This window comes from Trichogramma pretiosum, unplaced genomic scaffold (assembly GCF_000599845.2).
Source record: "Trichogramma pretiosum strain Unisexual culture from Peru unplaced genomic scaffold, Tpre_2.0 scaffold66, whole genome shotgun sequence".
Taxonomy (NCBI): domain Eukaryota; kingdom Metazoa; phylum Arthropoda; class Insecta; order Hymenoptera; family Trichogrammatidae; genus Trichogramma; species Trichogramma pretiosum.
The window spans coordinates 138,139-161,911 of NW_019640802.1; the positions used below are offsets into that span (position 1 = coordinate 138,139).

Below are 23,773 nucleotides of genomic sequence, written 5' to 3' on the forward strand. Positions count from 1 at the left end.
CAGAGCGAGAGAGAGAGGAGCGAGTTACGTACCCTATATAGCCCCGATTTTAGTATTATATATATACGCGTCGAGTGGGAGCTACGCGCGTATATATATATATATATATATATACTCACCTACACACACACACGCTCGCGAGGTAGGACATTATATACACACACGCGGCCGCCACCACCGCTACCGCCGAGAGTCGCGAGGCAGAGGTCTGCTGCAGAGTCCCGCGACTCTCGCGAGTCCGTGTGTGTATTCTGCTGCTGCTGTGTGGTACACGCGCCCCGCTGCTGCTGCGAGCGCGACTCACTCACTCGCGACGGGGCTTTCGGATTTCAAACGCGCGCGTCGACGACGACGACGACAACTCGACGATCCGACGATTTGACAGAGAGAGAGAGAGAGAGAAAGAAAGAGCAGCAGCCGACGACACGAGCTCTCTCAGTTCCGTGATACTCGCCGATCGGAATTGTTGCTGCTGGCTGCGCTTTATATGATATTGTGTGTTTTCGAAGCGCCGCTGCCGATTTTTCCCCTGTGCTCGGCAGAGTTTTTTACTCCGATAGTGTGCTTCAGTTGCCATCGGTGTGTTATCGATTGTGGTGTTTCGTTTGTGGTGATAGCGAATAAATTTTGAAAGTTCGTGCTTCGATCGATTCGACTGGGGGCGATTTCGAAGTGACAAAAAAGGTACGTTGACAATACTCGCAGCTATCGATCGGTTTGTACAGATCGGTAGTGGCGATCGAATTTTTAGCAATAGAATATTATCGTAACTGATCCTACTGTTGTTGCCCATTGCGAAAATTGACTTTTTTCTTCTTTGTATTTTATAAACGTTTGAAAATATTTAAAAAAAACCTTGACTCGCGCGCACATTTAGATTGTCAAGCGAGTAAAAATTTTTCGTATACATGCACTCTGTGTGTGTGTACACCAGACATAATAACAGAGTTTCACTTTTTTGCGGGCGAAACAGGCCAGTAGGACGCGGATTACACATACATGGACTGCACACACTGTCAGCCAAGCAGTGGCAGGAGAACGTACAGCTTTCTCTTGTAAATTTTTTAAAGGCTCCTTTTATCCTTTTCCGCTGAGTGTGCAAGCAAAGCAACGTGCACGAAGCTGGAGGTACACGACGAATCAACTTAGGTACATTTTTTCGGACGATTTTGCAAGTACCGACACAAAAAATTACACTTGGGTTAAAAAAATTACGGCTTATTACAACGCGCGCAAGTACAATTCGTGTGTGTATGTGCAATGTTTGTCTGTGTACTCTGCGTACACTTGTGTGTAGGTGAAAGTTTCTCGAGGAAGCGAATATTAAAGCATTACCCAAGTTCCCCAAACTATGTACTCGACCGTATCCTGATTTTTCGTTACATAAGATAAAAATGTCGATTTTTAAAAGTGTTAAAGTTTTCTCTAAAGGTTCAAAAACCTTAGTTAGATGTACTAGTGAAAAATATATGCGTTGCACAGTCGCAAATGCATGGTCGAATCAATTTTTTACCCTTACAGATGTACTGAGATTTGAAGTATTCGTTTATTTATTATTATATGAACAATTGATATAACGGATAAACGTTGCAATTTCAAAAATAATTTTAAAATAATATTTTTTACCTCTCAATTGAAGAAATATTTTTATTCGATCTGACTACGCACGAGTCCCATTGAAAGTTAATATCTTTGACATTGGACCATCGCACTTCATTGCATAATCACGATCAAACGATATAATTCATATTATCGAAAATATTTGCAAATAAGAATATAATTCAAGTAGCGTATTTTGCCTCGGATGATCTTGCTGAGGCTAGCATAGAATACGAAATAATCCAACGAGACAGATTTTCTAACCAACCGAGTCAAAACAATAATTAAATATCACCCGAGATATCCACGTGTAAAATACTCTCAACGGCGAGAAAAATTTGGATCGGTTTATAATCTATAAATAACGCGACCTGATTTTAATGTGAAACATACACCGCGACACGAATCTCAAATTATAATTTCTTATCAAAAGATGATGTTTCTTTTTTTTTCAATTTTGTCGACGGTGCAAGAGTACGTCTCGAACGTGTGACATTGTTGTATCGATGAATGACACTAAAAAAAATTCTTCTCCGACAGAATAAAACGTTTCGCCGAGATAACGAGAGAAGAAAAAAAGAAGAGTCAATCTCCATCGACTGATTTGGCTTCACCGTATAAGACAATCGGTTCGATATCTTTACAACTACCGTACCAACTATATTCTAAGGAATCGGAAGCTCGATAAGAACCGTCTCTATATTTGCTTCCGATTAGATATTTGAAAACCGAAGAAAATGTCTAACGAAACCACATCTGACGAGGAATCAATTCAAGAGGATCCGCCAAGATATGAAATTGACGATCTTGACATTGTCAAGACCATCGGTGAGTCATTCACATTATTTTTGTTTTTAATTAACATAATTAAACAATGCCTAAAAGTCAAACTTCAAGTAAGCAACGGTTCATTTGAATTGGTGATATAAATTTCATAATTTAACGATAAGCATGCGTACATTCTCATTTAAAAGTAAGTCGTAATGATTTTGAATCGTGTTTACATGGTATAGAATGCATAAAATTGTCACTTTTCTCACATTGTCACTTGATAAAATTTAATTTTAAGACATAAAATATTGACATCGAGATTATTCATTCTGCGAATAAACCTCCTGCTTTTAATATTTTAATTTACATAAATTGACGAGATCAGGTAATAATTCCATGCATTCATACATCGTCGAAAATTGTTCAATTTTTATTCATAGAATGGTGTCAAAATTCACTCTGAAAAATCTAATCAATATTATTACAACTAAATGGTGGAAAAATTTTTTTATCAATTCATACACTTCCTAATCTCGCTCATTGTTTCAAAAGCTCTTTAAATCCATTAAAGTATTGCGCAAGTTGCTTTAGTAGTTTGGTATACGTAATAATACAATTAATAGTTTGTTGGAAATAAATCATATCCTACAGTGGAAGTAAAAGCAAAAAATGGCATTTTTATTTTATATTGATTTATTGTCAACGTGAAATTTGAATTTCAGTATAAGCCAAGCTTTATTATGCTACAATGGTAAAAGGCTAAACATTTGGAAAATTTCTAATTGGTTTTAGATCGTTTGACTGCTCCGAAAGAGATTCAATACAATCTTTAACGCCGTGAGAAAGTTTCATTATAAATGGCCGATTCTATTTTAAGAATGGTGAATATTATTTTTGGCGCGAACGTGTCGAATACGTTATATTTTGTCATACTTACGCACACGTTTTTCAATGTTTATTTCATAGTTGACACTCGTGCACGTCCCACTACTAAACTTCTATTTGCTATTTGAATCGCGGTGGTGCTCTGAGCTTCGGAAGTTTCGTCAAAGAGTTTCGTTGTATAGAAATTATAAATACATCGTCGAGAGTACTCGAATGTAATGGATGATTAATTTTCAATTTTTTTTTTTTTTTTTCATTTAAAAAACAGGTACGGGAACGTTCGGCAGAGTCGTTCTATGCCAGCATCGAGGTAAACCATTGGCATTGAAAATCTTAACCATGGTCGACGTCATTCGACTCAAGCAGGTGGATCACGTACACAATGAAATCTCAGTCCTCAAAGAAGTCAAGCATCCCTTCATAGTCAACATGTAAGTGTATTTATTATTCGACGCTATTACGTTGAGACAGTCGAGAGAGTCAACGGATTATAGCAGGAGCGAGTCATAAGTGTTCGTATAAGATTTTTTTTTTAATTCAGTCGAAACGCGTCATGCAAAATCGGACGCCACGCCTATGTGCATATCCGCGTTTACTAAAAATATTTGTCAACTTCTCGCATCTCCCCTACCACTTCCCACCTCATTTAAATGTAACGGAAGTCGGTTTGAGAAGTGAACGACCTTTTGTATTTTTGGAAATATCTATGAATATTGAATCGATTTGGAAGCAAATTATCAGATGTAAACACGATGTATTTTAGGAAATTTGAATTGTGAATGTATGTTTCATACCATATTTAAAAGAAAGATAAAAAATCGTCAAGACTTTGAGCATATAAATTAAATCTTTTTTTAAACTCAATTGTTTTGAAAATCAAATACTCATTATTCGCTACGAAATGTTCAGAATAAATTTTAGAATCGTTACGAATGAAATTGCGAATATTAATTGCGTAATTTTATTTGTTTAAAAGTCAGGAATCAATAAACAACGCAGCCGTGAAATCGATTGTTTAACACCGATACTAAATTTAGCTCCATCACATGATCTTCTCAAGTGAAATGAAAAAAATTGCAATTCACTCGCGCAATTTGTTATTCCACCGAGTTATTTTTCGAAAAAAGAATTACCGACTATTGACTGATAAGACGATAATGATTAATTTATTATACGCTTCGTTCGCAGGCTTTGGAGCGGCAAGGACGACGCTCGGATTTACATGTTAATGGAATTCGTTGCCGGTGGAGAATTGTTTACTTATCTACGATCAGCGGGAAGATTCTCCACCAGCACGAGCTGCTTTTACGCCGCCGAAATTGTGAGCGCGTTAGCGTATCTGCACAACAAACACATAGTTTATAGGGACCTAAAACCGGAAAATCTATTGTTGGACAGTCAAGGCCATCTGAAGATTACCGATTTTGGATTTTCAAAGAAGCTGATCGACAGGTACGAGAATTAATTAATTTCAACTGTATTTTTTGTGTTGCGTGAGCTACGATTTATTGCAAAAGCATTTAATTCGTAAGTGTTAATTAGTCAAATGACTAATGTGATTTTGGAAAATAAGTAGATGTAAAGTAGTTTATGGACCTGTAGGGTTGATTTCATTAATCATCTATCTGGAACTAAGCCAGCTTTAATTAATTCAATTGCTTTTGCACATCATACGAATCTTCTGAGAAATCATGTTCCGTATAAAAAAAATGAAAATGTTTATGGTTTTGTTGTATCTTCTTCAGATGTTAATTTTTTTCCATTAATTTTCCTAATAAGGGTTTAAAAGTAATGTTAATTTTATGTGAGCTATCTAACAAGCTAACGGTACAAATAAATGCTTAAATCCAAAAATTATGCAGTTGATTTAGTTAGAGAATCTTGATATCAATCGAATTTAACGAATTTCACTTTTTTCAGCCGAACTTGGACTCTGTGTGGCACACCGGAATATTTGGCTCCTGAAATAATTCTAAGTAAAGGTCACAACAAAGCAGTTGATTGGTGGGCTCTTGGAATACTAATATACGAGATGCTCTCTGGTTTTCCACCCTTCTTCGACGACAATCCGTTTGGAATTTATGAAAAAATCCTCGGAGGAAGAATAGAATGGCCAAAACACATCGATCCAGTTGCCAAGGATCTAATAAAAAAGTTACTCGTAGCTGACAGGACAAAACGACTGGGAAATATGAGACAAGGCGTGGAAGATATCAAAAGACATCGATGGTTCAAACACGTCGACTGGAGTATGGTAATAAAAATTTGAGATAAGAAGTGCAGTTAATTTCATTATTTGTTTTGTACATCAAATTTTTTTTTGTGTTTCAGGTACGACTGAGACGCATGATACCTCCAATTAATCCGAAAATAAAAGCCCCAGATGACGCAAGCTGTTTTGACGATTATCCGGAGACAGATTGGCGTTCACAGCCACCTATACCACCTGAGCAATTGGCTTTATTTCAAGACTTTTGACGATACGTTTATGCGTAAATAACTATAATTAATTTGTAAAACTTTGAGTACAAAATGGTGTAAAATCACTTCGAATCGTATTTGCGGAACGAGAATCGCAAAAACAATTTATATTTTGATACTATTTAAAAATTGTGTAGAATATTGGGAAAATTGACTAGTCAACTGAATGATTATGAAAGTTTGAAAACTTACCTGAAATATCAGCTATTTTTAGGTACTTTTACAAAGCGTTTTTGTTGATGTTATGTTTTCGGAGACGCGACAGTGTTGACCACATTTTTATTGCGGTAACTCGTTAGTATTTTGTTATATTACTTTTGTACATAGATCGTTAACTATAGTTATTCATTGTGAATGATTATTGAGATAAACTAAATATATATTTTTTTAACTTACGCGTATAGTCAAGATAAAATATCTTTCAAACTCGTAATAAAAGTGATAATAAAAATAGGAAATACAATAAAGTAACTGAATTAAGTATTATACAATTATTGAATAATAGTATAATAGCTGATTAAAATCTCAATGCATATATTAAATAATGATTTGTTAAGTTTTTTTAAATATATTCACATCTGCTGTTAAAAAAGTTAAGGTTGATTCTACTTTACCGATAATAAATAAGTGTTAGAATATTTTATTTTATAATATATAACATGTTACAATCGACTTATAACTACCTAAAGAATTTATTAAATAAATTTGAATAAAATTGAGTAAAGTTATTAAAATAATGTATTATTTTATATGTATCATGAACCTGTAGTATTAAGTAATATTTAACTCATTTAAAATCTGCACATAATTTTAGATATGACTGAATTCAAGTGTGGATTTCAAAATTGTCAGTAATAATCTCTTCTCGTTAGATATATAATATACTTTTTTTACACTTGATGTATTATTTTGATTTTGAAAATGTTGCAGTACTTCGATTCAGAAAATGCAAAGAGTTATTTCGTTTTCCTGTTACAATTATATGTAACAAATATTAGCATTTTAGATAACCTGAAAATGACGATTTAATTGTCTAGACCACTTTTTACTACCGTAAATACGATAATTCTACTTCAAACCACTAGATGGCGAGTACCTTTATCTATAAATCTTCAAGTGGCAAAGTAAAAATAATTGTATAAAAATAATTTAAGTCGAGCCCCGATTTCAAGCTAAGGTAACATATACCTACTCAGTTCGAATGGCTCTTGCATATCCGAAAAACTTTTTTGATGACTAAAAACTAGCCATAAAATGTTGAGCTTCACTACCAAGGAAGTATAATGCTACAAATAAGGAGAAAATTTTTTCTTGATATGATTGGCACTGTGGAAATATTTCAAATCACATACATAGAAATATTACTTCTAATAACTAAAGACAGTATGATGAAAATAAAGAAAATTTGTAATAAATTTCGAATACTTAAGTAACTAAAATGAAAAGACTAATGATAATTTTCTTAATGAAGTAATTGACTTACTTTTAACGGAACGGGTGAAACCTTCAAAAATTTTTTATAAATAATTATTTATAGATGTGTATATCATTATTATACATGATATATGAAATAATAATTTATTTCAATAACTCTGGACTGGGAAGATACAATTATTCTGAAATAAACTATTATACATAGACAAAATTCACAATTTTACGCAGATGAAGTGTAGAATTTTCAAATTATATTCAAAAAGTTCATTTTCACAGATAGGTTTTTTAAACTCATAGTAAACATTTATTCAACAGAGTATTTATTTCTGTACATGACTTTAGACGTGTGATTATATGGATCTGGATATTTTCTCTTCCTCTCTTTCTCTCTTTATCCGCACGCAGAGTTATTTTTCGGTAATGTGAAAATATCATCTATTTTTGACCAATCACCCACACTCGTGGTTTCATTCTTCGTTTTTTATACTCTTTACTTCATGCAGACATTATTTCATTATTTACATGTCCTTGACCTACATTTAAAAAATATAATGACAGGGGAAAATCTTTGAAAGATTGTATTAAACATATTGACGTGAAAGGTAGAACAAAAATAGTTTGAATATGAAAATATAGTTATAAATCGATACCTTTTTGTATTTTGATACAAAGTTTTTCAAATGATGATACATTTTTAAATCGTATTCAATCGAGTAAAATAAAACGATAATTTTTTTAATGGTTGATATGAGTAAGTTGAAAGTTTTTAAGCATGTTCAGAGAAAATGTTGTTTAAAAAATGTTCATTATTAATTTTTTGATTTTGATAATGTACCGTAACTGGTTGATAAACTCATTCATTGCGCTTGCACTTCAAAATTAGATTGAATTGAAAACAAATACTTTCGAGAACATTTTATAAAAAGATGAAAAAAATCGTGATACGAAGATTTTTTCCCCTAAAAAAAATTAAATCTCTTTAATCAACTGTCAGCAGTCAAAAATTACTCATAAAAAATTTTTCCAATGGCTTACCGCGTCGAGAATCAATGATATTTAAAACATAGAGTACAATATATACAACGATATCAGTAGCACTATCAAAATAAAATAAGTCATCAAAATGTTCTGCGTTTCGTGGGCTGGTGCCGGAATGACTGAACTCCTTCGCCTACTCGACGTTTGGCCCGCCATTTTTAAATCCTTGGTTAAATTCAATGAAATAATAACGTGAGGAACAATGTTTGAAGATGAAAAATAATGCACAACAAACACTCACCAGATGTATCACAAAATAATAAAGTAGCTTAAGAGTATTTAGTATATAACTGTCAGAATAAGTGAGAGATAGAGATAGCGAGCTTTTTAGCCAAAAGGTTGATTGCTCTGCCTGTTGCGGTTCGTCAGAGACTGGGCGATACTCATTTTTCTCGTCTCTGGGACGCTGCTTAACCGCTTCCCTCTACCTCTCTGGCATCTCTTTTTCCAGAAAAGGAATTCGTTCCCCACCCACTAGCTGAAAGCTCTCGTGTGGTCGAGCTTTGAGCTTCTTTCAAAAATTAGGTATTGAAAAGCTTTAATAATGTATTACAAGTACGTAAGATTACCTAATGCTGGGATTTCCGTAATAAGGAAATATTCATAGAAAATTGATCTTAACCCATTTCGACGAAATTTCCTACATTTATTCCGATGCTATAAACTTTGCGAAAAAAATATCTGATAAATGATTAAATAGAATTTTCTAACGTTAACTTTCATGAAATTTTTGAATCCGGTGTCAGAATTGTCAAAAAAGTTACGGAGCAAGAGTTATGAACAATTGCACAACAAAACACACGATTTTTTTGAAAAAAATTTTGATTCGATCTAAATTTTTGAATCAGAAGAGACTTGACAAAAAACAAGTATAGATAAAAAAAGTATGCATTACAAAAAATAAAAAAGTAATGAAAAGTTATCATTTTCTAGGCTCATAATCGTCATAATTGTACCGTTTCTTAACAAATAGAAGTAGATAGAGAAAAAACCCTTAAAGGAAATTGGGCACAAGTGGCGTTGCTTGGACTCATCAAAATCCAGTACACCTGGATAGTCGCTGAGAATTCGAAATCTCAGCGACTATTATGGTGTTACTAGATTATGATGAGTCCAAACAATTGCCACTTGTGCCCAAGATAACTGACCGTACTAGACGACGCGCCGAGTGACCGGACTGAAATTGCGGTCCGAGGGGTAGGACTGACAGCTCGCGAAACGATAAAGTCGAGAGTGACCCACTGGCTAGCGTCAGCCAGGAAAAGACTTTCTCCCATAAGGCCACGTGTTAAAGATAAGACAGCTCGGAGTATCCCGGCACGAGGCTGTGGTATCTATAGGGAACTTGGGCACAAGTGGCAATTGTTTGGACTCATCATAATCTAGTAACACCATAATAGTCGCTGAGATTTCGAATTCTCAGCGACTATCCAGGTGTACTGGATTTTGATGAGTCCAAGCAACGCTACTTATGCCCAATTTCCTTTAAGGGTTTTTTCTCTATCTACTTCTATTTGTTAAGAAACAGCACAATTATGAGCCTAGAAAATGATAACTTTTCATTACTTTTTTCATTTTTTGTAATGCATACTTTTTTTATCTATGCCTTTTTTTGTCAAGTCTCTTCTGATTCAAAAATTTAGATCGAATCATAATTTTTTTCAAAAAAATCGTGTGTTTTGTTGTGCAATTGTTCATAACTCTTGCTCCGCAAATTTTTTGACAATTCTGACACCGGATTCAAAAATTTCATGAAAGTTAACGTTAGAAAATTCTATTTAAACATTTATGAGATATTTTTTTCGCAAAGTTTATAGCATCGGAACAAATGTAGGAAATTTCGTCCGTTTGGCCCGAAACGGGTTAAAAAAGTATCGATGAATATGGTATATCCCGAATAGAATTCATTGTAATAATTATTACGAAATTTGCTGGAAAAGGGCAAAATGATTGATGCAAGTACGAGATTACATGAAGTTACAAAACGATTAAGATCAACGTTGAAGACTCGTTCAATAGAGGCACTGAAAAAATAGAAAAGAAGAAACAATGGAAAAACCTGTGTCGAACCACAGATACACATTGTTAAACTAAAAATAATTGGTCCGAAAATATTTTACGATCAACTAAAAACATTTTCGTCATTGTTGTAAAAATAGTATTTGTACGTTATCGAATTTTGACAATAATGAATTTTTTCACGCGATACATTGTGTGCTTCGTCACACTGTCAATCAATAGTTTCAGAACATAATAATTATTCTGATGAGCTACGTTTCTTTTTAGTTGATCATTGAAAGAAAATGGTCTTATATAAAATTTTTACTGTAAAATATAAGTGGTAAAATTTTCTTCATCGTAATTGAAATAGAATAATTCAAAGCTGAATTCGATGTTTCAAGTTCATTGTCGTTCGTACGTTTAATTTTCGATGTCCATCCCAACTGATCAACCGAAGGCCATCAGTAGCGAAATCGGCGATCCATCTCACGTATGCCGATACACGAAAAAGCTTAAAATTACCCATTTTCCGAACCCCGCAAACTACGCATTTGCAAAAGCGGTAAATAAAGATTGCGGATTGACGTACGCACGCAGCGAGTATATCCACACGAATATATTCGTAGAAAAACACGAGGAGCTATAGTGCGCGCGCGTGTTCAAAGCGATAGGCGAAATTTGACGGATGGTCAGTGCCGCGGAGAGCGGAGGCGCACACGTGCATTCGCTTGCACGGGTTCTTAAGTAGTTTTATTTTTGCACGACTCGAGCGCGCGTACGGATATTCTCTGCCTCTGACTCTATCAATCTTGTTTTCGCGTTGGAGCGGGTGGAAAATTTAGGTTAAACCCACATACAAAGAAATCGTGCGCGAGACTACAACTGTATCATAACGCACGAGAAAACGCGGGGTACTTATAAGACTACCCTAGCTACGGATCGGATTGAATTTCTTTAACGATAAGTATACATTTGAAATTTTAATTTAATTCAAATAATCTCGAATATTTATCCCTGACAAATTCAATAAAAAAATCCTGACGATGCCCAGCGATTCCTCGTTTATTTTCAGTATTAGTTAATCAAGGCATATATATATCGCAATCCGGAATCCATTAAGAATTCACTGGCCCCCCGACTATGTACCGATTGCAGCGCGCGAGTTTTCAGCGTGTACGTTTTAATCCGCGCCTCGAACGGAAATACAAAGTATAATTATATATGTGCGCTCGCTCGAGTATAGTTCAATGCTATATCTGCGCTGCTTATAGTCGTATACATACGTACTGCATACGTATACCCGCGTGAATAACGAATGCCTGTATGCTCGAGACATGCACTTGAATATATTGCGAAAGATCGTTTTCGTAAAAACGAACGATTTTTACACATCTCATTGAGAAATGGTGTGCGAGTGAACGTCGGTGTAGACCCTGAAATTTCTTCGACGAAATATTCATCAAGTTCAATCGATATAATTACACGAAATAATTCACACAAAAGCTCCGTGACTCGTGATTGCTTTAATTAAACGTAGTTTTTAGTTCAGACTTTATACACGATGACAATAGGCTTAAATTAACTCTTTACAAAATAATTAATACTTAAATAATTACAATTCTACAAATTAGTATTCACAATAGAAATCACTTTATTGTCGATGAAAGAAAAATTTCACCTCAGGCGATCGAGAAGCCGAGAATCTTTTCCACGGAATAGTCGAACAGATAAAAGTCGCGATGGTACAGCTTGGCCAGATCGCGCAATTGCCCGTAGCTCAGCTTCGAATAATATTTATCCAGAATATTTTCGGTCGGTTCAACATTGCGCGGCCTCGAAGGGAACCTAAAAAGTAACTCGTTGAAATAATGCTTTTTTTCTTTCAAAGTCATCGAATTTCTCATACAATAAACTCACGTTACGGAATCGACGCCGATTCGCTCTAGAATTTCTGTCGCGTCCTCCACGAGCGTCTCGTACTTGCTCACGAGATTGTAATTGACTAAGCAGGGATGGCACAGGTCGGTTATGGACTGCCAGTGCTCGTTGCGCGTCCCGTTCTCGTTGTCGTCGTCGACGATGAAGTCGACGAACTCCCTGAACGTCACGTCGTCGCCCAGAAGCAAAGATCCCGTCGAGGGATTACGTCTGTATTTCTGTAAGAATCCAATCTGGCTCAATGTTTATTTTTTTCAAAGTAAACGCGTCGATGGGCAAGAGATACAGAAGAAGAAAAAAAATATCTATATAAAAATTACAGCCACAGGCCACCAGCAACGACGACGAGAGAGAGAGAGAGACTTTTTGCGAAAACCATACCGACCTTGATTATTTTTCTACCGAAGCGTGACTGAAAGTAGCTGGAGCTCTTTTCGTTCTTCGCCTCGAATTTGTTTCTGTAGGCCGACAGCAGCCGCTCGAACGGGTGCCGAACGACTATGAGCTTGTTGTAGGTGGCCAATCTGTCCTCTATCTCGGCCATCTCGAAGTTGCTGAGCCGTTGAAATGTGCCGATGGCGTGCGCCAGAGCCGCCGGGATCTCCAGAGCCGAATTCACCTTCTTCCATTTTCCGGTCGCAACCATCAACACTCGCTTCCAGTTCGTGCACGCCACCTGGTCGATTTGCAAAATTGTGTATCGAGTTTAACGTGCATATAACAGGAACAAGACTTGAAGTTGGAATTGATGAAATTCGAGCGAAATATCAATATCAATCTATGGTGTACTGTTATTAAATTAAATTTAATATTTCTTGTAACAATAATTGTTAAATTTTATTTAAGATACTTTCACATGAAATCTTTTTGAAAAATTAATGTAAAAATACTGATTTATTCTTTGCGAAAATTGCTCAAAAATTGAACGTAAATTTAATCAAAATTAAAGACAGCCTTAACAACCAGATAGCGAGTACCTGAATCTGTAATTCTGCAAGTAGCAAAGTGAAAATAATTGTATAAGTCAAAAACAGGTGCTTTCCTTTTTTACTGTTCCTTTTTTACTGTTCCTTTTATCTAGAGGTCTGACAAAGAATTTTTTGGCCTTGCCGTAGATAGCAACGAATCCATCGAAATTAGATTTATTACCAAGTATGAGCATTATTAATTATATTATTTGATGCCAATTAATATTCAACATAATTAGCTATTTATATTAGAAATGTGGAAAAACAAAAAACGACATAAAGAAGATTAGCACGAATTAAAAATACTGAATGTTAATTATTTTACATAAAATTGTATGTGACGCGATTCGTGAAAAAATCTTGAAACTAAAAGAGAATCTACAAAAAATTTATGAAAATTCAATTATAGTTGAAGACAATCTTCACCACTAGATGGCGAATACCTTCATTAGTAAATCTGCAAGTGACTATGTAAAAATAATTGTATATAATTCAAGCATGGTTTTGAAAAAAATAGACTGCTGAAATGAATACTTTGTGAGCGAATGTATAGCGTGGGGATTTAGTAACTCGTAATCAAGGCCAGCCTCCACCACTAGATAACGAGGGCCTCTTTATCTCTAAATCTGCAAGTGGCTAAGTTAAAAAAATTGTATAACTCAATGCAGGTATGAAAATCAATACAAAGATAAAAGAATATTTTTTTTTCTTTACCTACATGAATATGCTTTTATGTAAAAGAATTGAAATTTATGTGATGTGCTTCAAATTTTAAGAATTTCGCGTAAAATTTAATGCAAATATGTTTAACATTGCAAACTACGGTTGGTATTCATTTTTTCATAACTGTAAACGAATATGGAAAAAATACATACCTTCGGAACGTAACAATAGAGCAGTTTATGTTGATCATCGACCAAGAGATTCTTGAACAACTCGGGATCTCTTGTTAATTCTCTCTTCGACGATTGCTCGCACTTGTTCTGCAGTTTTTCTTGACGATCGAGCAGCGTCGACCTGGTCAAGGCGTTCGGGCCCGACAGCGAGTACCTATTTCCGATATCGGCCCAAACTTCCTGAGCTGCGACGCGTCCGATCCAGGCCAACGATGCGCCAATCACCGAGAGCACGAGAGCCCATATTTTCATCGTCGAAAATGGCCTGCGATAACAACATCGAATCAGCAGCAGCGGTAGCTCACAGTTTGATGCCTGTAAAGATGAGTCCAAGTCAAAAATAGAAAATTTTCATTACGATGCAATCGTAAATATTGTAATCAACGAACTTATCGATTCTTACTTTCGGTATCGCGAGAATGGGTTAAACTACTGACCGGATTAACAATTCAAATGACCCATGAATCATAACGGTTCTAATATACGTTTGAATTTAGTTCGGGCTCTAATGAAAAGAAAAAGAAACGAGTGAAAAAAAGTAGACCGCAAACGAGCTTTAATAAAACCATCTTTTCTTGCAACAATAACATTTTTTTTTCAACTCAAGAGATGCAGCGTTGTTCTTAATTCGGGTCAAGTTTATACCGTGCACCGGTATCGCATACCTGCGTCGCATCGAACACTCACGCACGCCCGCCCGTAGCACAATCTTATAAAAATGTATCATAATAATGCGTTACCATAGCTACTTTACTCACCTAATTTGATGTTTTTGATTTCTCGATTCGCTTACATCTCTTGTTGGGGGAACAGTCGATAGACAAAAAAATTGATAAAGATTCCGCGAATTCGTTCTGCCCACGCTATTTAAGCCTATCACTTTTTTAAGTAAGGATAAACAATAATATTACTGTGGCACTTACCTTGGATCAACAGGAATTTTCAAATATAAAGATCAGCCGCTTGCGTGTCATTCGAACGGTACAGTAGGGGTTTTTTTTTAAAACTTTTATAGCGTTTAAGTCAGGAACTGTGTGGCACCCGCGCGCTCATCGTTCATATTGATTTTCCACGCACCAAATGTATTAAACCGCACTAATTATATAATTACGCTCGCGAGTCGAACGCGCGAGTATGTAAACCGAGCCGAAGTTTGTTTTAATAATTTGTCGTCATTCAAAATTGAACTCTATGACGTGCGGAGCGTTCGCACATAAGTATAACAGGTGAATGCGGAATCGGATCGAAGATCAAGTGTAATGGCAAGGCAACAACGCGGCGACGGCGGCGGCTACGGCTGAGATTGTATATGTGGACGCTGCACACAGGCGGTCATTGCGGCTGCAGCAGCAGCAGCGGATCGTCTTTGGGCAGGGGGAATGTGCATGGAGTGCACCTCCAGGCATCATCGCGTACATTCACTGGACTCACAGTCCAGCTGGAGCCAGGCAGAGATGGTCTTCGGAGTCGTCGAGTTCGCGCCGCCTAGCAGCATCTCGCCGCCGAGCGGATCTCTTTTTCTTTACACGCGCGATATGCTCTTTGATGCTGCTCGCTGTACACTATATATAATATGATGCAGCTTCTTTGACTTGAGTGCACGCTGGACCAAGAGATTGTGAGCGGGTTTTTTATGTGGCAAGAGTCAAGAATCGAAAATAACGCTCACTTATTTTTCTCAAGAATTTTATTTTATATTATATCTCATAACTAATAAACATACTTTGATATTTATACGACTATTTATTGTTGAAAAACATGTGTTTTTTCATTAATATTTTTGTTCTTGGATGAACTTCATCTTCCGTCGGATTTACATTAATAGAGTGAGGACAGAGACCAATTGCGCCGCATTCGGTTATACGTCTGCAAACAAAAAGGCAATTTAAACCTATCTTTTGCGCAAGTACTCGAGATTGATCATGGCCATGATATGAAAATATTAAACTCATTCTAAAAAACCTAAAAATAACAATTTCATTTTTTCGAAAAATTTAGACCAGTTTTCAACCACTTTAAAAAAGATTGCATTACTTTAGGTCTTCACCACTAGATGGCGAATACCTATATTTCTGTAAATCTGCAAGTGGCAAAGTAAGAATAATTGTATAAGTCCAAGCATAGTATTTGAAAAAATAAGTGCTAGTAATTCTGTTATCAGTATAATCTATTAATTTGGAAGTGGCAAAGTAAGAATAATTATGCAAGTCAAACCAATCATTTAAAAAATGTGGAACATGCGTGTTTTGCCGCGGCATTAGACGTAAAAACCTTACAATTTTTGTTGTTATGTGTGCAGTTCTAACGGCCCTTTTATACTTATTACTTTTTCGCTGGCCAAAAACTCGCCACAAAATGTTGAGTATTTCAACCAGAGTCATTTTCAATTTTTAATATTTTGATACGCTGGAAAAACTTACTTGATCGATTGACAGTAATAAGATGGCCCGTAATTGCACGGATTTAGCCGATCATTCTTAGTTTCTAACTTTACGCGAACTAAATGGACAGAAATAAAAACAAATTTAAATTTTTGACACAAATTATCGGAACGATTGAGTTTTACCTGTAGGCTTTTGAGTTGATACAGGAGTAGCTTCGAGTTCTTTGTTTATTAATAGGGCTGAAAGATAAATTAATCCATATGTTTTTATTTAATTCTTTATGTTAAGACAATCATAATTACCTATCAAAAAAATGTAAAACTTATGGTTCATTATCCAAAATCCGATAAATAATTTACTTTCACTTTGAAATCGTTTGAGTTATTAAGCGAAACAATCACTTCTTTTACAAAGTTTACTAGTCTTGTTGAGTGTTGAATTTTTCGTGAATATTAAGACAATGACGAAATAAGTCATAAAATGCCACGCGTAAGTTTTAAAATCATAACGGTTTTTACTCTTTTGAAAGTAGCATAAAAATTAATAGTAAAATCATAAAAATAGTTTGCATTTGAATAATACTTTTAAAATTATTCACACATTTCAAGTACTTTTAATAAAGATTTTTACCGAAATATTCTAGTATAAGCACACCTTAATGACCTTTTCTATTATATTTACTTCGAAATTACAAAAGTTATTCTTGAAAACACATGATTTTTATGTGTATGTCGTTTTTCAAATATGTGTATGAAAATTATAGCAGAATGGAACATTTTTAAGATAATTGCATTAAAAGTAACTCAAAATTTTATAAAATTACAAAACTCTGATATCTTCAAAACTGTGGCAAGTTTTTTAAAAATTATCGTGTCGCGTCGTTTTTGACTCTTTTTTCATGTACACAGCAGTTCGTAAGTTATCGCTAGATGTCGGTACGCCAAATTTTTGAAAAGCAAAAGAGAAAAGGCAAAGTGTCATTATTAAGTATGAGCAATCTCTAAACAAAAAACAGATCCTGGTATTTTTTACTGTTTTGGAACAAGTCATTGGAAAAACGATATGCTCTGAAATCAGTCTTTATTCATTCAAATTTCGATAAAGTATATTGATTTTCGAGCCCTATAAGTATTTTAATCCTCGAAACTAAGTTAAATAGTATAATTTCCATGTTGTTATTATCAATAACAGTAGGTATAAATTAAAGATATACTGGAAATTTTATTACAATCCGATTTTGAAAAATGCGTTCAGTATTTTACTTGAATTTTCTAACAGAAAATTTTTATTCATTATTCATCATAAGGTACTCGAAAAAAAAACGTATCAATTAAAGGCAACAAGAAAAGTAATTTTCACTATATTAAATGATAATTTAAATTATATTAATATAAGCTAGAAAATTTGAAGTTATAGGAAAAACGATAGATTGTGGCAATGATTTTTTCTCATATTCAGGAGTTTTTTGCTGGATTAAAATGGTTAAAATTACCGTAAAAGTGAGTGAAAATAGTTGAATATCGTGACTTGCTCATTTTTCAAGGACGAAAGTATATTACAAAAAGTTAATTTAACTGTTCCATATATGCATTAAGCAATTTGATCTTTTCACCTTCAAATCGTAAGAGAATGTTTAAAAAATACGAAAGTAATGTATTTCAATTTTTCATATTTATTCGTTAAATAATAATAGCTTTTGAAATTTGACGGTATTAAATTTTGAGATTTCATTATAAATGAATCGTCTGAAAATATTGATACGTATCAGCTGAACGGTCATTCATCGCGCAATAAATCAAATAAATCAAATATTACAGCTGGTTTAGTAGCCGATGAAATACGATTCTCATTTTATGATCCTCCGGTTCGATCCTATAAACGTTTCATTTTGTTTTCATTATTTTTTGCTCCAAATGTATTTGGCAAGTATCTCTTTTGCAGCGCAAACGTATTTCCGATACTCGAGCACCCATAAATCTGAAACATAAAATTCTCAACGAAACATTCGATATAATTTCAGCACCCCGAGTTAAATTCGATTTATCGCACGTAAATAGTTATCGAGATTTAAACATTACGAATCCGCTCATTAAATGGCTGGTATGGCTTTGGTAACGCACGCGCTCGCGGCTACTGCACTGGAAGCAGCGGCGTTGCAACGGATAAGAGAGGAGTAAGTTTTTTGCTTATATTGCAAATGTCTGTGTGTCTGTGTGCACAAGCGCGCAAAGTCGGTGGCAGCAACAGCAGCGGCACACACTTTGGAGAAAGTAACTTGCCTTCGCAGTCGTGCGCTTGTTGTACACACATACGCACTTAGCTGGGGCTATATGCGTTACTTCAGTCTTGTGCCAGCAGCTCTCCGTGCGCGAGGCTCTCGATAAACCAATCGCCGTCGAATGCCGAGAAAAAATTCGACATCAGCTGCGCCAGTTGGGCGAGCATCAGGGACGTACCGCTGCCAAGACTGAGCGAATTCATAGGTAAATGAATTTTTGCATCGATGTTAGAATTTGCTCGAATTGACTGATCGGTAAATAATAACAATAATTCAAAACAATATTAGCTAAAGAGTTCTGATCAATAATCAATAAACTAATATAAATAATATTTACGATCAAAAATCTTAATTTTCGTTACAGTGGGCCTCTCGAATAATGATTGGTATCGTTACACGGAGAGACATATTTTTTTTCGCTGATTCTCGAGAAAACGACGAACCTGAATAAACATTGTGACCGTCACACGTGGGGATACGAGCGGCACAACGATCTTCCTTTCACTCTCGTTTTTGTAATATATTCCGAGTATATTGACTCGAGAGACGCTAATTCGCGCACAATGGAATAATCGACGCTCGCTAATTCAGTCGCATCCTTTACAATTTTTATACCACACATCGCATTGAAGATGTTGATGCTAATTGCACTGTGGCTGGTGATCGGGCTCGTATTGTTCTGGGCTCTGATCGATCCGGTGAGTAGAGTGGCCAATGCGGCGCTGCAAATATTGCTGCCAATATTCAATTCGAAACAGATCGATTTGAGAAGCGAGTACGGAGAATGGGCGGGTGAGCATACGCAATTTTTAAATACCTCGTTTCAATTTTGAGAAATATTTTAAGTGGCTAATGATTGAAAAAAAAATTCTGGTTTAGTGGTAACGGGTTCTACGGATGGAATTGGAAAAGCTTACGCTCAAGAATTGTCAGCAAGAGGAATGAATTTAGTATTAATTAGCAGAACGCTTGAGAGATTAGAGAAAACAAAGAATCAAATTCAAGAAGCAAATCCTGATATAAAAGTACGTATAATCTCTGCAGATTTCACCAAAGGCGCAGATGCTTTTTTGAAAATAAAGCAGGAGTTGCAAGACATTCCAGTTGGAATATTAGGTATGACTTTAATAAATAATTTTACAATTATATCAATTGTGCAAAAGGGTAAATTTTACGAATATATCTTCTGGACTTGCAGTCAACAACGTTGGAATGCAGTATTCGTATCCGATGTATCTCGGCGAGGTACCGGAGGACGAGCTGTGGGGCATCATCAACGTCAACGTGGGGGCCACGACGATGATGACGAGACTCCTGATCGACGATATGAAAAAACGCGGCAAAGGCGCAATCGTAAACATTTCGTCAGGCTCGGAACTGCAACCGCTGCCGCTAATGACCGTGTACGCCGCCACGAAGGCCTACGTCCGCAGCTTTTCCGAGGCGCTTCGAGCCGAATACGCCAAGTACGGTCTCACCATTCAGCATCTCACCCCGCTGTTCGTCAATACGAAAATGAACGCATTTAGTCAGAGATTGCAAGTGAGTTGCAATTTTCTTTATTTTTTAATGAATTTTCGCTCAATACTTTGATAATACGAGTTGATCAAATGGTGTGAATTTTATCACTACAGGTCTCCAGCTTGTTTGTCCCTGATGCATCTACGTATGCCAGAAATGCTATTGCGACATTGGGAAAAGTCAACACCAGTACGGGATATTGGGCTCATGGGATACAAAACTTTTTCACTCTCATACCCCCTGTCTGGATCAGAATGAAAATTGGACAGACTATGAATCAAGTATTGAGAGACGATTATTTCAAACAAAAAAGTGATAAGAATCTTTGAATATCGTGACATGAATGTATTATGTAATTTTTTCTACCAGTTACCGAGTGATAAAATATAGTTACAATTATTTTTGTAATCTTTGTATTATTTATTGAAAGACCCATAAAAATAAAGTAATGCGTAGCTAAGAAATCCCTGAACAAGTGCCGCTTACTATTTAGAATATGTGAAAAGTTTTAAAACAAAGAATTTTGTTGAATAATGTACTTCAGTTGACGAGTTGTTAGTAAAATATCACTAATTTATAGCTCAATACTAATAACTTTCTTCTGTTGCTTTGAAATTACACAGTTATAATTTTATTCTTATGAAATTTTGAAAACTTCGAAACAAATTCGGTACTTTTCAGCTCACTTTATTCAAAACTTGTTAAATAAAACGAATTAAAAATTCTTTGTGCAATAAGTGATGAAGATTAATAAATATCTATACCTATTTTTTTACAAACTGAACAATATAGCTTTTAAAATGGTAAAAAATTTTGATTTCATTGTCTATTAAAATTGTTAATGAAATGAGATTTATAAGACTGGCCGCAGTAGAGCTGTTTTTCATAAATCAGAGTAAAAAAAGATATAAAAAGCTACAACTAGGTGTGCTCGGTTGGTAAAAAGTGGATCTTCAGCATCACCTAGAGATTATAATTTTTGTTTAACTAACCTCTGGCTACTTGAATTTATAATTTTATTGGTAATAATATTATTCAATGAAATTTCCACTTTTTATAATAGTAAAAGAAAATATTTAAAAATATGTTAAGTAAAATTTAACTATATTAACTGTGAAGATAGAGATGATAAATATACAAATAATATTCCAAATTTTTTATTTAAAATATGCTAAGTAGTTTTTTTATGATTTTATTATAGAACTCAAGGAATGTCAACACAGTACGTTATTACGCGTTTATGAATATTCTCACCTCAGTGTAGATTTTCCGTCCAAGCATCATCCATACATTGAATATTTGAAAAATATAATTTAAATTATACAAAAAAATATTAGATCGTTAAATTTTAATTAAATAAAAGTTAAAACAACAAATGTTAATGACTATGATAATTCTAAATCTTAATCTGAAGAAATTATAAATGTAGATTTTTATTTTTAATCGCAAACTGATTTCTTTTATCATACAAAATTGAACTTGACAATTTTTGCTCTTATGCCAGTGAAAGTGCGAAATAAATGAGTGCTAGTAGACTCATTGATACTGGAGTTATAAATTTATCAGATGCTCTGACCTTCCAATATAAAGTCATATAGAGTAAGGTTATAAGCTCGTCTAAAAATTACCGTTTCAATATAAAACTTTAATTAGCAAGCTGAAAATTAGGAAATAAAACTCAAATTTTTCATTGTGTTTAGTCAGCGTTTTATACGTATGAGTAGTGGAACATGAAAACTGTTTAAAATTTAAAATTTTGAAGAGTATTCACGATCATTATGTCTGCAAGATTAGTAGATATCTTTTTTATTTTGATGGGATTAGCATTGGGTCCCATACTAAAATTTCTTTACGGACTCTACGGATTTTTCATCAATCTCTTGAGTTACAAACCAATCGATTTGAAAGCTAGATTTGGTGACTGGGCAGGTAGTAAACATTTTTATTTACAAAGTATAAATTATAATTTTCATATTTTATTTTTTGGTATTATATTTTTTTAAGTTGTTACTGGATGTACTGACGGCATTGGAAAAGAATACGTCAAACTATTAGCCAAACAAAAAATGAATATAGTTTTGATCAGTCGAAATATAGATAAATTAAATGCAACAAAAGCAGAATTGGAAAAAATTTATCCAGATATTGAAACGATCATTATCAAAACAGATTTTAGCACGGGAAGAAAAGTTATAGATGATATTAAAGTTCATTTGAAAGATGTACCAGTAGCAATACTCGGTGAGTACAATCAAATTCTTTTAATATCGTTATGTGGCGTACCTGTTTTCAATCAACTTAATTATTCGTATAAATATTACAAACAAATTTCCAATAAATTTTTATTGAGCTTATAACTATAAAATCACTGACTTCGTGACATCTTTTTTTTTTTTTATTATAATTATTAAAATCGAAGATTAAAAAAATTGTGAACTTCTTTTAATTTTTAAGCTTTCCACGTAGTTTATAAAAGTAATTTTTGATTAACAATTATTATATTTTTAAGTTAATAATGTCGGTGTTATCACCGAATATCCAATGTACTTTGGTGAAATGTCCGAGTCTGATTTATGGGATACTATCAACATTAACATCGGCGCAACAACGTCACTGACACATTTACTTATTAATCAAATGAAAAAACGAGGTAACGGAGCCATTGTCAACGTGTCCTCTGCCTCGGAAATGATGCCTCTACCTTTGATGTCGATTTACTCCGCCAGTAAAATTTTTATCAGATATTTCTCAGATTCCTTACGCGAAGAATATTCGCCTCATGGTATAACAGTTCAATGTTTGTCGCCTTTTTACATCAATACGAAAATGATAAATTTTAGCAAAAAATTTTCAGTAAGTATTTCGAATAATAAAATTAATATTCACAATAGAGTCCAAATTTAAATAAATAATTTATTTTTTAATCTAGAAAGCATATTATTTCGTTCCTGATCCGGAAACTTATGCCAGACACGCTTTGAAGACTCTTGGAAGATTGAACTCTACGACTGGATTTTGGTTGCATGATATACTAAAATTTCTTTCATTGATGATTCCTACAAGGATGTTGCGTTCAAAAGTCGGATTTTTAATCAATAAAATTTATAGGAATGATTATTTCAATCTCCATGAAAAACAAACTCAAGCTTGGAAAAGCTAATTCGTCAAGAATGAACAACAGTTTAAAATATTATAATTTAATAAATTCTACGATTCATTGAAAAACAATGAATCATTAAATAAATAGTATAATAATTCAGCATTTACTGGTTGCGTGCATATTTTTCTTCGCCGCAGCCTAAATACAACGACAACATTGAGCTAAAAAATAATTATTTAGAGTAAAATATAAACATTTAAAATAAGAAAAATATAGTTACAGCTAAAATCAGAAGCACTTGTTGGATAAGGTCATTTAAATTTTTATTCCATTGTATCATGTATCATTTGAAACATTGTAATGCATCTCTTGTTACAAATATAAAGTCTTATTATCAAGATTACTTAATGATTTATTGACTCGAGAATAGAAAATTATGAAATTAAAATGTACAATGAGTTTTGAATTTCTTAATAAGT

At 34.4% G+C, this 23,773-nt stretch overlaps 4 protein-coding genes and 1 long non-coding RNA gene across 8 annotated transcripts; 3 read left to right on the plus strand and 2 right to left on the minus strand.

Moving 5' to 3' along the window:
• The first annotated feature begins 229 nt into the window (after positions 1–229).
• Positions 230–6,464, plus strand: LOC106657226 (cAMP-dependent protein kinase catalytic subunit PRKX). The gene is made up of 6 exons (XM_014378615.2): positions 230–684; positions 2,140–2,427; positions 3,524–3,686; positions 4,444–4,707; positions 5,176–5,509; positions 5,587–6,464. The coding sequence occupies exons 2-6, from the start codon at positions 2,337–2,339 to the stop codon at positions 5,731–5,733; spliced, it is 999 nt and encodes a 332-aa protein (XP_014234101.1). The 5' UTR covers positions 230–684; positions 2,140–2,336; the 3' UTR covers positions 5,734–6,464.
• Positions 6,465–7,447: 983 nt separating this feature from the next.
• Positions 7,448–8,591, minus strand: LOC106657245. Its single transcript, XR_001339505.2, has 3 exons — positions 8,450–8,591; positions 8,206–8,373; positions 7,448–8,129 (listed from the first exon to the last, which is right to left on the minus strand). It is a non-coding gene; the product is annotated as an uncharacterized LOC106657245 (long non-coding RNA).
• A 2,975-nt stretch (positions 8,592–11,566) lies between these two features.
• On the minus strand, positions 11,567–15,286 carry LOC106657238 (carbohydrate sulfotransferase 11-like). 2 transcript variants are annotated; one of them, XM_014378632.2, is made up of 5 exons: positions 14,935–15,286; positions 13,991–14,326; positions 12,533–12,823; positions 12,127–12,365; positions 11,567–12,054 (listed from the first exon to the last, which is right to left on the minus strand). In XM_014378632.2, the coding sequence occupies exons 2-5, from the start codon at positions 14,261–14,263 to the stop codon at positions 11,889–11,891; spliced, it is 969 nt and encodes a 322-aa protein (XP_014234118.1). In that variant the 5' UTR covers positions 14,264–14,326; positions 14,935–15,286; the 3' UTR covers positions 11,567–11,888. The 2 variants fall into 2 exon arrangements, with proteins under 2 accessions (XP_014234118.1, XP_023314817.1); XM_023459049.1 differs by lacking the exon at positions 14,935–15,286 and having other exon boundaries at positions 13,991–14,863.
• A 3,407-nt stretch (positions 15,287–18,693) lies between these two features.
• Positions 18,694–20,594, plus strand: LOC106657231 (hydroxysteroid dehydrogenase-like protein 1). Of its 2 annotated transcripts, none has more exons than XM_014378623.2 (5): positions 18,694–18,928; positions 19,038–19,465; positions 19,553–19,789; positions 19,872–20,215; positions 20,308–20,594. In XM_014378623.2, the coding sequence occupies exons 2-5, from the start codon at positions 19,306–19,308 to the stop codon at positions 20,521–20,523; spliced, it is 957 nt and encodes a 318-aa protein (XP_014234109.1). In that variant the 5' UTR covers positions 18,694–18,928; positions 19,038–19,305; the 3' UTR covers positions 20,524–20,594. The 2 variants fall into 2 exon arrangements, with proteins under 2 accessions (XP_014234109.1, XP_014234108.1); XM_014378622.2 differs by having other exon boundaries at positions 18,694–18,878.
• Positions 20,595–21,474: 880 nt separating this feature from the next.
• LOC106657279 (hydroxysteroid dehydrogenase-like protein 1) lies at positions 21,475–23,697 on the plus strand. Of its 2 annotated transcripts, XM_014378693.2 has the most exons (5): positions 21,475–21,793; positions 21,895–22,123; positions 22,199–22,435; positions 22,704–23,047; positions 23,124–23,697. In XM_014378693.2, exons 2-5 carry the CDS (start codon positions 21,973–21,975, stop codon positions 23,352–23,354), a joined length of 963 nt encoding a protein of 320 aa, XP_014234179.1. In that variant the 5' UTR covers positions 21,475–21,793; positions 21,895–21,972; the 3' UTR covers positions 23,355–23,697. The 2 variants fall into 2 exon arrangements, with proteins under 2 accessions (XP_014234179.1, XP_014234178.1); XM_014378692.2 differs by having other exon boundaries at positions 21,475–22,123.
• Positions 23,698–23,773: the final 76 nt, after the last annotated feature.